General features: G+C 36.3%; 1 protein-coding gene across 3 annotated transcripts in view; it reads right to left on the bottom strand.

Annotated features, from left to right (window-relative positions):
- rpa2 (replication protein A2) overlaps positions 1-15,508 on the bottom strand; it is a 30,768-nt gene that overhangs the window by 10,795 nt on the left and 4,465 nt on the right. For all 3 annotated transcript variants that reach the window (XM_016242782.1, XM_016242783.1, XM_016242781.1), the window contains exons 3-6: positions 14,011-14,112; positions 4,925-5,038; positions 3,699-3,773; positions 3,201-3,320 (exon numbers count right to left, since the gene is read on the bottom strand). In XM_016242782.1, the coding sequence (XP_016098268.1) occupies positions 3,201-3,320; positions 3,699-3,773; positions 4,925-5,038; positions 14,011-14,112 (411 nt within the window). The remainder of the gene's footprint in view (positions 1-3,200; positions 3,321-3,698; positions 3,774-4,924; positions 5,039-14,010; positions 14,113-15,508) is intronic.

Here is a 15,508-nt window from a genome sequence, read left to right as displayed (position 1 = left end):
AAAAAAAAAAAAGGGAGTTTGACGTTGTATTTTGTTGTTGCATTCAAGCAATTGACGCCGAATTGCCGCTAATTTGAAAGTGAAAGTAAAATACGCAAGGTGCTTTTAAGCTATTTAAAAGCGAAGGAAAGCGAGCAAAAGAGGGAACGCCCCAGCGGTGATACCAGTATTATCGGTGTTGTCACACGTCGATTAACCGGTGGGAAAATGTCCTCACCGACACAACCCTACTGGCCACCCCCTGGCTCCACCTCGCCCCTGCCTACATTGATTACGTATGTGATACTCTCCAAAATGGCGTTATAGGGTGACGCGGAAGAGAAAAATGGTTGAATAAAGTCCTTATTTTTGTTTTCTTTGCACACAAAAATTATTCTCGCAGCTTTGTAAAATTACGGTTGAACCACTGAATTATTTTAACAATCTCCTTGCTACGTTTCTGGACCTTGATCGTGTTAGTATCCTTGCTGTTTATGGGAGGGCCAGAAAGCTCTCAGATTCCATCAAAAATATCTTAATTTGTGTTCCGAAGATGAATGAAGGTCTCATGGGTTTGGAACGACATGAGGGTGAGTAGTTAATGACAGAATTTTAATTTTTGGGAGAACTAACCCTTTAACGTCTCAGGACACAAATGTAAGCAAATGATCATTAACCCTCTGAAGTCGATTAACGCGGATACGCGTTTTGTGGCATCTTCTCCTGATAACACCGAAAATAACTTAAATTACACTTTCAGTTTTGATCTTACAGATAAGAGCAATACATCAATCGAATCTGGAAAGGGTCTACTTTTATTTGTATACACACATAATAACAACAGAACTTTGTGCATTTATAAAATAAAGAAAACAAACAGGGTGTGCAGTCTGCCGCCTTGGTCTGCGTGATCTTTATTTAGAGACGCGTCATTAAAATGAACTGTAACCCAGCAAATACTCAACAAAGAGACATGAGAGATATATCTATAGAAAGCTTGACATGTCTACTTTTAAACTAAGCAAGTCTTATCGAAAGCAAATATTCTGTGATAAAGTAATCCATATGAAACCAGTCTTTCACATCTCCCTTCATTATCTCTAATGCGACCGCGACCACGCGCTGAGCGCTATTGATATTATAATCATCCACGTGAAGCGCGCGGCGTGTAAACGCCCACATCACAGTAAACAAAACAGCAAGACCTCGAGTTTTACTGTTCGCGTCGCGCTGAGAGGAATAAGACAGAATTCACCTCAAGAAGCTTTGGATTACCTCAGGAAAAAACAATGCAGCGGCTTGATCCAGCAGTGATCGTAAACATGAGTAAGTCTTTTTTATTAACCTACTTGTATTAGTTTTCACATAACTTGTACACATTTTACTAGTTAGACTTTCTCCAAACTATAATTCCTGACTGTCACGGTGTCAGGATGTTTTTTTATGTTCTATAACAGACAGAAATACGATATAAAAGTAATATGAGTTATAATGTCACTAGCCTAATGTCAGTAAGAATGATTAGTCAAAACTTTACTGTGATAGGATATTCTCTGTTCATGAATATAGCCATATATGTTTATAATGATAGTTTTTGGATTTTATAGGCCTACATACAAAGCATGCTTGTGTTTGTGAATGTAACTAAGCTTCTGTTCATGAATATCTGCTCTGGTGTAAATATTTTGAATGTGTTATACCCGTGTCTTATGGAGTAATGACGCTGAAATGTTTGAAACTGTTTTCATTTTGGTTTAGGACTGTGGCTGCATCACCGGCATCTTGCACAAGAAAGGCACACGCATGTCGTTCAGTTTTGAGTTCGCTGGAAAATCCTACTGAGTAAGTGCACAGTATAGTAATTGTATTATTCCTAGAATATGTGGTAATATTATTTGTGGTTGATAGTGTTAAAAATAGTCTTAAAATGTAAGAATTGGCATTGTTTTCTCATGAAGTATGCATACTATACTAAGGTACTGTGGGGAGTACACCACTCTTGCCTTCACCTGCATCTCTCATAGGAAGGGGGCACTCGTTCAGTTTTCAACTCCATTCAGAATTTTAGAGTAAGTGTGCATTCACTATTTTACAGATGTTATTTTCATTTGATTTAGTTACTTTGTGGTAAAATATGTTTGCTATGTGGTAATTGTGTTCTTTGTTTCGATAAATTAGTACTAGTATCAGTGAACATCATAATAATGTTAATAATGTAGTTTGTGTAAACAGCATGCTGGCTTTTTTATTTCAGAACCTGTTGCAAAGAGAGCCAAAGCAAATAAGCAGCCCACTTGGTCATGGAAACCAGAGACTGAAGTTGACATGTTCCACAGGCTCTGAGATTCCTGCCCCGCACAAGAGCCTGGACCACAGCTAAGACCATGTGATGCACACACTCCCAAAATGATGTGATAGTTATATATATTCTAAATAAACTACAAACAAAAAATAGATACATTTCTTTTTCCTCATTCTTTCTTGTAGCAATTCCCTCTCAGTCACACACCTGAGAGCTCATTATGCAGCTCATTATGCAGGCCTTTGTCTTCTCAGGTGTGAATCACTCATTATACATGACCATTCACGCCCCCTCGCATATTCCTTTTCTACACAAAAAGTGTCTTAGAAAATTTAAATCAATATATTGTTTTCTGTGAGTGAGTAAACAAGATGATTTTCACATCATTCTGATGCAAAAACTCTAGACTTCAATATCTGTTCTCAGTAGTCCTGTGAACAAATGTTCTGTATGTGTTTTATGGCCTTATTTCAGTGACTTTAAAATTTTAGTTTTTCCACTAAGCACGCATAAACGTTGTTTTCTCAAAAACACAATCACATACATACATGCTGCTCACATATTATTGTAGCCCAGTTTGTGCTGATTATGGTGCTACTAAACTTAGTCATTAAAATGTTTATTAGCAACTGAAAAAAGCACAAATGTCAGGACATGTCAAAACTTCTCCAGGGCCCAAAACACCCTCAGACCCCAGAGGGTTAAGACTTTACTATTTCAGATATTTGAGGCTTTTTATGGGCTCAAATTCTGAGCAGTACATTCTAAGACATAAAGGACCTGCAGGAACCCTGTATTAGTTTAATTCATAACCAAACCTATCATGCACAAATAAGCATATCATAAATGTCATCTATGAGCTGCAGTGTGAGTGAGAGAAAAGCAGAAGTGTGGGGTGAGAAGGATATGCTAGTCTCACCATCATGCTCTGTGGTTTGCTCTGCTGCATATGAGCGTTCACAACCTCTAGCATGTGTGAAGTGACTTCATTCATGTCCTCCAGCACTCGGACGCTGAACGCGACCAAAGACCGGTTATTCTGCAATGAGACCAAACACTCGTTAGGTTGGTGTTTTATATACTATTCACATATATATTACTGAAGATGTTTAGGGAGCCATGATGGATAGAGACCAATGGGCAAGTAGGGTTACTCTATTTGAAGATAAACACTTAAATAGTGCACAAGGGAGTTATGAACCTGCTGGCCTCACCAACAGTCTTCCAGCAATAAACGGTGATCTTTATTGCATGAAGTAAAAAAAGATTCTATCATTTCTCAAACTGCAGAATGCACAGGAAATTATATTTTAATTAAATAGTGCAACAACTCCATCCACACTTCAACTTACACATGTAAGCACATATAAAACAGCACTTTAATTTAGATGTTAATTAATTGCACACAAGTTCTCACCTGAAAAGAGCGGAGGTTGCCGGAGACTTTGACGTAAGAGCCTGGAGGAATGACTGAGTTATCCACACCCATGTCCTGGAAAAACAAAAAGACTTATGAATAAATATGAAGGTTATTAACCTCAGGGTTCCCAAACTTTTTGATCAGCCAATTTCCATGACATTGGTTTCTAAATAAAGACATTTAAACAATTTTATCAGGGTTTCTGTAGGTCTGATGATAGTAAATTTAAGAGTTTTTAAAGACCTTTTTAAGACCAAGTAAGACCAAGACACGCACGCACGAACACACTCACACACACACGCACGCAGCTTAAGGTTTGAATAGCTCTGCTGCCAAACACTGCAAAATGGGAATAACTTTTGCTGTACCTTCTGATCACACTGCAAAAACCACACTGTGATTTTCTTCCTCAGAATTTTTGTCTCTTTTTCCAGTGCACATATCTAAAGATTCTTAAATGAAGATAGTTACTTGAAGCATAAAGACAAATCAGAAGTCTTGTTTTATGAGAAACTTATCAAAATGAAGCGAGTTAATGATTTAAACAAGTGTCTGTAAATGGGCTTCGAAAAATCCACTTAATTCAAACGGAAAATAAGGTTTCATTCCCCAATGACAGATATTTGTTCTTGTTTAATGCATAAACTCAATTGTGTTTAAATTTTCAAGAAATTTGCATCTGAAGTAAATTAAAGTACCTTGATTTATAAGGATGTTGAGATATTTGTATTGAAAAACTAAAATACTGAGGAAGATATACATTTTCACAATGCATTAAACATTTATTGCTATGACTACAAATGTAAGCCTTTCTGCTCCGATTAAGACTTTTTAAAGGCTTTTAGTGCAAGGACAAAGTGCGAATTAAAACTTTAAACTTTATTTACTCATTCAAATGCCAGTTTTGTATCACTGGGATACTATTATAGTTTTTTTATCTTAACATAACATTTTCATTTTTAGTAACCGTGTTGCATTTTGTAATTTTTAATGGTTCTCGATTTTGTTTAAAAACATCTACATAATCTGCATTGATTTCAATTTTAGTTATTTAAATTAAATGAAAACTAGCTGAAATAAATGTATTTATTTATAGATACATTTATTTATATTTAAATTTTCAAGTAACGAATATGATTGTTAATGGTTTCAGTTAACTACAAATCAAATTTCAATAGGATTACAACTCTCGAAACAACGCTCAAATCCATCTAAAGCTATACCTCTGTATCGATCCACTGCTTCACATCCATGGGAGCCGCCGTCATGTCATCCACCTTATACTGGATGTTGATCGTGGATTTATCAGTGTTTCTGATCACACCAACAATAGTTACCTAGACAAATCCAGACAAAAAAAGCCATCAAGTCACTTGACAAAGAAAAAAATAAAGGGCCTATGTGAAAACATACTAGAGAAAATGCTTGCACAAGTATATCAGAAATGACCGCTTGCACAACTACTTTCCTGTTTCACCATCATGACCCTGGCGTTCACGTTCAGAGCACTTAAACAGAGAGGTATTCATGCGAAGACAGATTATTTCTACTTTTTACATAGAGAAGCTACGGTGGCCAACTCAGGACAAAGATGTCGTCGTCTGAGACAGCAGAGAGTAGCCAGTCAAGCAATGAGGTTTCTTTACAAAGATAAATTAAGGAATTATATTTACTTAAAGCTGCAGTCCGTAACTTTTTTTTTTGTTAAAAATGATCCGAAATCAATATTTGAGCAAGTACATAACCAGCCAGTGTTCAAAACTATCGCCTTACTTTAGCCCGATTCACAACGGTTAGCTTATTATAATGTTTTCTAATTTGAGTGGTATGGGTAGGTTTTCACGGGAAATTCGAGCATGCCGCTGCATCATTACGTCACGTCTGTAAACAAAGAAGTTGTCCTGGCTACTAGGCTATCGCATGTGAGGATCCTGCAGGTGGCGGATCGTTTAAACCCTTTTCTCACAGCAGCCAGAATAATTAAATGTATCATTTTGATGGAGATTTATGGTAATGCTTTTTTCCTCAGTTGGTCAGAACAAACCTGGCAGACTTGTTACTTGTTCAGATGACAATATCTGGTGAAAATTCTTATTTAGGTCATATACTCCAAGACGTAGCTAGAATCTGTGATTGCGAAGTACAGTAAATATCCACACCGGTGCGGTGACTGACTCACCCCTGGTTTAGGGCTACTGTAAAAAACATATCGGAAATAGCAAAATAGCAACTTCCATGTAAGGGGACCTGTGGTGTATGTAGATAGAAATTGCTCATTCTAAGGTAATAAAAACATAACGGTTCATTATGTAAGGTCTTTATACACCTCTAAAAACATAGTTGTGTATATTATTTTGCATTTCTGTCAATAGATCCTCCTAAATATTACACACTGCACCTTTAAGAGAAAAGCTCTTATTAGGGGATTTCAACTTGATATTTGTAAACCGCAACCATCAACGCTTGTGGGGGCTTGTTAATGATGCAAGATAACACAAATGTGAAATGAAACGTTTTCAGGATATAACCAGTGTAAAATAATTGCAGGCGATTATGCGTCAACGAGAAAAGCAGAAATCATGATCACGATTAAAAAAAGGTTCATTGTGCAGCCCTACCTACTTGTTTTTAAAATATGCAAAAATACTTAAAATGAAAATGACAAAGAAAAGTGATTAAAACATTTAATAAAAGGGGTGAGTTTGTTCAAGTGTGATCTGTTCAGAGCGTTGTGACTTCACACACTTCTCTCGCTCACGCATACTGTGGCACTGTGGTATTTTAAGGGTAGTTATTTAGAGAAGTGTTTCTATGATACACGAACCACCAAGAGCGTCCTCAGGCGGTACACAAAAAACACGTACACTGTTTTAAAAGACATTTTATCCAAATAGTTACTGTTCTACAAAATGACAGTCTTTCTGCTCTTGAAACCTGTGAGATTGATTTACTTGAAGAGATCTTAGTGTGGTCTGCTTCTGACTCACAAGCACTCGGTTTGAGCTCAAATAATTTAAGATTAATTCATTATATACTTGTCTTTTAGTAAACCAATCTCACAGACTTCATTTTTGGTAATTAAATACAAATAATGTGCAGTCAGTCGTTTGTTAATGCAAAATAAAGCCTGACAGGTTTATCAGAACCCCAATACAGAGTGCTGGGAATGACAAACTTTAACACTTTCCCATCAAAGTTTTTTTTTTTTTTTTTTTTATAAAGCTGCCCCCTAGAGTATTTTGTTGTATGAATGTATGTTCATGCAATGTCAAAAAAAGACCAGAGCCTCTGGAAAAAAAAAAAATATTCCCCCAAAGACTACATCAGGATAGGACTCAGAATGAAGATCAAAACACAGATGGAGTAGATCACTTCCATCAACATCCAAAGCTTCACAGTCCTAAACCACATCCTAGGTCAACATTTCATTCCGTAACGTTAGGCAGTTTTAATTTAGATGCTGTTTAATGTTTGATGATTGCATTGTTTTACATCTGCGATTGCTTGTTTCTGGTTCTTCTTCACCTGTGTTTCGATCCAGAGATTCAGTACTCTCTCAGAAGATGTGCAATAGCGCCTCCTACTGTATTAACAATGAAAACATGGAAAGCTGGAAAATTCTGTCAACGGCGGGGAAAGAGTTAATTACCAGGTGTAAATGAGGCCCTAGATCAAAAGTAAAAAAAAATTAAAAATATTCGAAATAGTCAAAGATGAGGATATTGGGCCCCGAGAACTAAAGCAGTGGTGTCTGAGGATAAAAAAAAATAAATAAAAAATAAAAAGTAAAAATATATCGGTTTAGTCCAATTGGATATGAATATTACCAAGTATTGCATATTACAAGTAGGGATGCACCAAATCCAAAATTCTTGGCCGAAGTCAAATAAAATGAAACACTGGGCCAATTTTTTGTGTTTTTCCCCCCATGTAGTTTTGCCAATTTTTCACCATTGCATAAATTAAATAACCAAAATGTGCTTTTTACTGTTTTGTCTGGCTTTTCAAGTAAAAATAAATAACAAAACAATTAAAAAATATTCTTGAATCAGGCATGTATTTTTACTGTACAAATAAATGCAGCCTTGCTGAGCAGAAGAGACTTCTTTTAAAACATTAGAATATATTACAGATCCCAATTTGAACACTGTGTCTGAATAAATGTATTAATAGAGCTGTTGTAATTATTATTGTCTTTTTTTATTTTATTTTGCAGAACAACAGTAAAATTACAATACTAACATTTATAAATGCAGATAAAAAGCAGATTTATAAGTTACGTTTGACATACATGCCTTATTCGTATCGTGTTGTACATGCCTTGTAAAAATTCATAAAAATGTTACCAAGCATCTTGATGTGTAACACCGTTTCAGCGTAGGGCTGGACGATATGTCCAAAATTTATATCACAATATATTTATTAATTTCGGTCGATACGATATAATTCCGATTTTCGATTTTAAGCATCCTTGCTAAATAAAATATTAATTTCTATAATTTCTTCCCCCAAAAAAATATGTTACAAAAGCTTTTTATTTCAGATAAATGCTGATCTTTGGATCTTTCTATTCATAAAGAATCCTGAAAAAAAAAATGTACTCAACTGTTTTAAATATTGATAACCAGCATATTAGAATGCTTTCTGAAGATCATGTGACACTGAAGACTGGAGGAATGATGCTGAAAATACAGCTGCGCATCACAGAAATACATTACAGTTTAACATAGATTCAAATAGAAAGCAATATTAAATAGTAAACATTTTAAAATTGTACTGTTTTGCTGTACTTTGGATCAAATAAACGCAGCCTTCGTGAGCAGAAGAAAAAAAAAACCTTAAAAATCTTACCGTTCAAAAACTTTTGTCTGGTAGTGTAGGCTGATTATTCTTACAGAAAAAAAAAGGGTATGAAAAGTGCTCCGAGTCGCTGCAGAAAACAAAAATTTAACAACTACAAAACTGGAAATGTTGCTGGAGACGTGCTTATTGAAAATGCAAACTCATTCTCTGCCAGCAGGAGGCGCTTTTAGAGTGATAAAACTAGCGGGTTCCCCAGTAACGGCTGTAATCAAAGCAGCTCCGCTCATGAACGCTACTTTATCAGATCCAATGAAAATGCCATTTAAACTTTTCTGAAGACAGTCGGTTCCCTTCAGAGATACATTCATATAAAACAGTGCGGGACTGCATTATGATTTTGAAACGTGCAGTGCTCATGTTTATTCAACGAAGTCAAACGCCACAGATAAATCAATGTATGGGAAACTGGTAATGTATATAAAATATCAGAAATGGGTTTAAAAATCATATCACCGTAATTGAAAAAAATTATATCGCGATACATATTGATATTGAATTATTGTCCAGCCCTATTTCAGCACAGAATTTCCTCGCGTTTTGGACTTTGAACCCTGGTGCCACGAGTTAGCGCAGCACTGTCAGAATACATGCATTTCGTGCGTGTATTATAAAACATTCTGCAGTTTATTTACTAATTGTTTAAAGGGTTATTTCACCCAAAAATAAAAAAATTAGAGCGGCGCATGTGCAACGCTGAACTCATACGTCATTCCCCCGGAGCTGCTTCTGTGTACAACTGCTGGCGCAAGCTACATTAAAGTGATTATTACATTTTGAATATGGATATTTTTCTTACAAAAACGCATCGATTTGCTACAGAAGGCCTTTGTTCAATTCAGAAGCGAGATCGTGCTCACGCGGAGGAGCTTCAGCACGCGCAACATTAATTATGATAGAAGAGAGAACTAAACATTCAAACTTCTGCTTACACTTTAGGCCTGTGGCTGTTTTATTAAGCTAAATTTTTTTTTTTTTTCGATTTTAGCTTCTAAGGATTATACAAAAGACGACATGAGGTAAAGCTATTAAAAACTAGCTGCGTTTCGTATTGAGCAACTTCTTTCCCTTCACAGCGGTGCGCACTCGTTCCTCCCTAAAACCCAAACTTAACGTCAGAATCAGCTCAGTCGGTGATTGTTGTAAGATGTCGTCTTTACTGTTGCTAAATTGCGGGACATGTTTGATAATAAAACGTTGAACGCACAATCCGCACAAGAGACGCTGTTCCTCAGGCTGAAATGTGTGCGCGCGGCAAAATGGACAAACAAATACACACAAATGTGTCAAAATGTCCATCTTGGAGAGTATTTACTTAAACACAGTTTATGTCTTAAGTGGAGGAGAACAGTTGGGAGAAAATCCGATGTGTGTCAATATATTGTCTGAAAGTGACAGACTAGCGCTTGGGCCATCAAAATGCAAATCTGCTCTTAATCTGAATAACGTTATAGCTTTAATAAGCATTAATCTATCAATACATACACTGAAAACTATGCAGTGTTCATTTACATTTGATTACTTTTAGATTTATTTTGTAGGCTATTACTTACCTGAACAGTAATGTTAGTAGAACTTCATGGAAAAATGACAGCACTGTTTATTTCATTTCATTTGTATATTTGTTTTATTGTATTTGTCAGTTTGCTTTACTTTGTTTCTTTGTTCATGTTCTTACTGTATCTTATCTTATGTATAAAACACTAAAAACGCCTGCACACTGGTGCATTTACAAATTGATGTTTTATATTCACTTCATTAAATATTTATTTTACATTTCAGAATATGAAGCAATGTTAATTCAGCTCTTAATTTGTCATAGAATATATATATATACATATACAGTGGGGCAAATAAGTATTTGATACACTGCCGATTTTTCAAGTTTTCCCACTTACAAAGAATGGAGAGATCTGTAATTTCATCGTAGGTACACCTCAACTGTGAGAGACAGAATAAAAAAAAAAAATCCAGAAAATAACATTGTATGATTTTTTAATAATTAACTTCCATTTTATTGCATGAAATAAGTATTTGATACAATAGAAAAATAGAACTTAATATTTGGTACAGAATGTGTGTGTGTATATATATATATATATATATATATATATATAAAACAAAAAGTACCAATAAGAATACTGTTAAAGTACCGAATCGATAAGCAGTATCGGTAAGAGTAGTAATACCGTTAAAGCTTTAACGATACCCATCCCTAATGTCAAGAGCAAAGCTTTTTGCTCCCGTTTACATGCAATTTCCATTATTCGCTAAGAATTGTGGTTAATTTTTTACTGCCGTTATTCACATACTCCACTGCACAGCACAAATGATGGCCTCAGAAAGAGTATGTTAACTGGCCGCTGTTTTAATTTATTTACATCTAATGCGTGGGTAGCCCGAAAATTAATTTAACTAGCCCAAATAAAAAAATACCTTTTTTTTTTTAAAAATAGAAAATCAGATAGGAGTTTAAATGTCAATCAAAAATATTTTCAATACACAAATATGAAGGAAGGAATTTTATTTCCATATTTACAGGGTATCTGCAGAATTTTTTAAAATAAATTTAAGGCAATGTATTTTAAGAGCAGCACAAATAAAATGATCACAGTGTGAGAGGGGTTGTACAATGTCTATGGTAACATGCAGTACTGAGCCATAAAATTTCATGATTTACAGTTCAGATACAGGTTTTCACAAAAACAAAAATCTTATACAACACCCTATAGACTATTTTTATGAAAAGGGATAAATCAAGCATATAAATTCTCAATTTAAAACATGTAAATATTGCCGTCTTAATTGTTTAGGTTTTTAGAAGGCACATTAACTACTCTGTGGTTGCTGCGTAAAAACACGAGTTGATATTTGCATTGATCTGAGTCATCGGACCATAATCAGCAAGAAAGGCTTGTTGGAAATGTAAATTCATTCTCTGCCACGAGGTGGCGCTTTAGGAGCACTGAAATATTGCTGTTTCCCCCTATAACGGCTGCACACAAAGCAGCTCCGTGCTCATAAACGCGGTTTTATCAGGAATTATAGGTCAAATGACATTAAAATGCCAACGACACGTTTCTGAGGACAGTCGGTTCCCTTCAGATACATTCAAATAAAGACATCAGCGCCGCGTTTTGACTTGAAACGTGCAGCGCTCATATTTACTCAATTACATCATTGCCTTTTGAAGTTTAATACAGCCGTATCGCGACTCTTGTCTTTCCGTCCCCAACTGTAAGACTTCTTGAAATTATAATTAAAGTGGTCATAAGATGCGATTTCAATTTTTCCTTTCTCTTTGGAGTGTTACAAGCTCTTGGTGCATAAAGAAGATCTGTAAAGTTGCAAAGACTAAAGTCTCAAATCCAAAGAGATATTCTTTATAAAAGTTAAGAGTCAGCCACACCTACCTAAAACGGCTCGTTCTAACACGCCCCCACATGTCTATGTCACTATGTGGGAAGATTTGCATAACGCCGCCCAAATGTTCACGCAAAGAAAGAAGGTGTAACTTTTATTCTCTCTGTAGTATTGTTGCCGCCGCCATGTCGTGAAGACGCTGTGTGATTCGTTGTGAAAGCGAAACTACTTTGTTTGGTCTTCCAAAAGAGGACGATATCTGCTTCGTCATGCCTGGAGCTGATCTGTGCTGGTCGCTGAGGAAATACATCAACTTTCACCGTGGACGAAGCAGAGTACAGCCCGCCTCAGCTCACTCTATTCCGGCCTCAGAGCACGCTAAGCCGGGGCTTCCCCTCACGGTAGGCCGCTGTGTTTTTCGTTGCCACTGATGACAGTATAAGTCATTATAATCAGTAATTATGTCCCCACTGGATGCAACAACTGCCTCGTTTCTAATGGGTTTTAATGTTATTGTCTCGTCGCTCCGGCCGGACACGGCATCATCACAATATGGTAAGGGACGTAACATTTCCGTCTCACGCTTGAGGTATTCGGCCAATCACAACGCACTGGATAGCTGACCAATCAGAGCACACCTCGCTTTTCAGACCGATGAGCTTTGTAAAAATCGACACGTTTCAGAAAGGCGGGGCATAGAGGAGCAACAATAATGTACAGTATGTGGAAAATAATGTGTTTTTTTAACTTTAAACCGAATAAACATTTCATTACACCAAATACACAAAATAATGTTCTTTTTAGCAGCATCATGACCCCTTTAAGACATTTCTTATACCAATTAACGTATTTAACACTTTTTATGGCCTTAAGTTTGATACAACTCACTTTATGAGTTTTTAAGGACCCGCGGGAGATATGCATTTAAGATACATGAGCGGTGATACATTGTGGTAGCCCGACTGGAAAACACAATAGCCCCGGGATGTCGGGCTAGCGATTTTGCGAGCCCTGTGTATGGTTGTATTCCATGCTTTTTCGGCGCCATTGAAATGTGACGGCAATTCGTTTGCCTAAGCTGCCGTCACGTTCTACTCGCCGTTTCTGGATGAGCGTAACAGAGACTGGTGACAGCGAGTTGTTTTCTCCCAGAAATGCGATGCTTTCTTTACCGCCATCTGCGTATTATTACAGGTGCGTGTCACGTCATTCATATATATTAGGGCTGTGCGATATTGAAGGAAAATTCGATATGCGATACGATAATGCTTAAAGTGCCACATGCTCAGATGAAACAGTTTTACTCAGCTGTTGCCGAGTCAGTTCTGTGAACTTCTATAACTATCTTGTGTCATATATATATGGTTATTTGTATGCATGTATGTACCAAGAGTTCCTGTAAAACCACAAGAAATTCCTTGTGTTTGTGCACACTTAAGTGGTGAATAAAGCTGATTCTGATAAGAAAGCACCCCTACAACAACTTCTGAAATGAACGGTATGTGTTTTACTCGAGCATTACATAAAAATGTTAACATTAGTTTAGGAACTGAATAATAAAAAGGAAAAATAAAACACTGCATAGTATTTACTCTTTGAATTCAATATGCACTGATTCTTATTTAAGCTACAAAAGTTATTTAGGTAAGAGCAGTGAGTGATTTTCTCTTTGTCTTTTGTTCATGGCCCCAAATATTGCGATATGCATATTGTGATAGGTACATTTGCGATATTTCGATATATTGCACAGCCCTAATATATATCACGAGCACATGCACACTTTGGTAAGCGCGGCAATACTGCGATTAAGGTGTTTATATTTCGATTAACATCAGCGTACGCCAGGGCTGTCAAAATGGCTGAAAAAAAAATATCGAGTTTGGAAAATTCTGTGCACAGTAATCATCAGAATCTCTCTTCATCTGTCTCTGAAAATGTCCGGATTTTGAAATCATCCTGCAGATGCTCATTAACTAGGTGATTACAGCACATTGAAAAATATACATAACCGGAAGAATCGATACACTGACCAATTCCACTGTGATAAAGGTCTATTGGGTGACTGAGTGTGTGTTCCCTGACTCACCTGTGCGATCTCTACCTCTCCCACTTTGAAGACGTCCTCCGCCTGCACCGCAGACATCAGCTGGGACACTGTGCAGGGAACGATCTGCTGCGCTCGACTTCTCTGCACAACACACACAAACACCAGACTTTATCGTCACCCTGCTTCAATGACTAGAGCTTTCAGGTTGAAAATGAAACGCGACTTGAAAACTAAAGTAGCAGAATGTCATGTATGTTTCAGCAAAAGCCAGTCAAGATGATGTCTGGGACATATTTAATTTTAAAATAGTACATATACATAAATTGCAAAAAAAAAAAAAAAAAGTATCACTTTATTATTTTTGTGTTAATTAAGCGTACCCCTGGTGGGATAGTAACACTCACTGTGGACAGCCAAATTTGAACACATTCACAAGTAGTGCTATTTCACTATTATTTATTTAATATAATATTGTAGTATATATATATGAATGTTTAAACCGTGCTTTTTTTCCAATTTTATTACTTGTTCTATTTAGCTTTGATTTACTTTTATTTCTGTTCTAGCAATTAACATTTCTTTCAGGTAGCTGCAACATTTCTGATTTTCAGTTCTCATATTTTACTTTATTTTTTTTCTTTCTCGTATTTTATTTCAGCTTTGCTACAAATGACCGCAAATGATCTTAACAGTTTTAGGCTTAGTTAACAAGACAACAACACTGTTCCCAAGCAAGAGAAGGTGTCATCGTTTATTTCTGGTCTATTTTCTGAAGAGCCAGATTGAAGATAATCAACATCTGACGAAAGGCGGTGACTTCGAAAGTTTGAAGGAAGCAAAGCATACAGCATAAAATGCATGAATACGTAATATAAAAATAACATGCATTACAGCAACTAGAATTGGGACTTTAAATGTGCACAAATGCACTGTACTGTGTATCGCATTCATAATTAGTCCTACTTACAATTAAGCTTCTTTAGGCAACATTTGAAGAGTTCAGATGCAAAAGCCTCTAAGTGCCATCTGAAATCTTCTAAAAAGAGCTTTTACATCAGGCTCCTGTGTGTAGGTTCAGTAATTACACTTTAATGGCAATGAATAGGTTCTTTTTGTTGCCATTAAAGTAAAATAACATTGGAGCCTGATAAAAATGCTCATTTTAGGAGAAAACTTCAGATGGCACTTTGCATCTGAACTCCATTTTGTAATCTTATTCTGCTTTTGTTGTTGTTTTGAGTTATATATATATTATACACACACACACACACACACACACACACACACACACAATACACACAATACATATACACAAGACACACACACACACACACACTCTCTCTCTCTCACACACACACACACACACACAATACACACAAAACATATACACAAGACACACACACACACACCCACTCTCTCTCTCTCACACACACACACACACACACACTACACACACAATACACACACACACAATACACACACACACTACACTACACACTACACACACACACACTCAATACTCATACACACACACACA

The sequence above is a fragment of the Sinocyclocheilus grahami genome, unplaced genomic scaffold (genome assembly GCF_001515645.1).
Source record: "Sinocyclocheilus grahami isolate Dianchi unplaced genomic scaffold, SAMN03320097.WGS_v1.1 scaffold672.1, whole genome shotgun sequence".
Lineage (NCBI taxonomy): Eukaryota > Metazoa > Chordata > Actinopteri > Cypriniformes > Cyprinidae > Sinocyclocheilus > Sinocyclocheilus grahami.
Note: the sequence above shows the minus strand (reverse complement) of the source record. Positions and strands in the feature narration are given on the sequence as shown.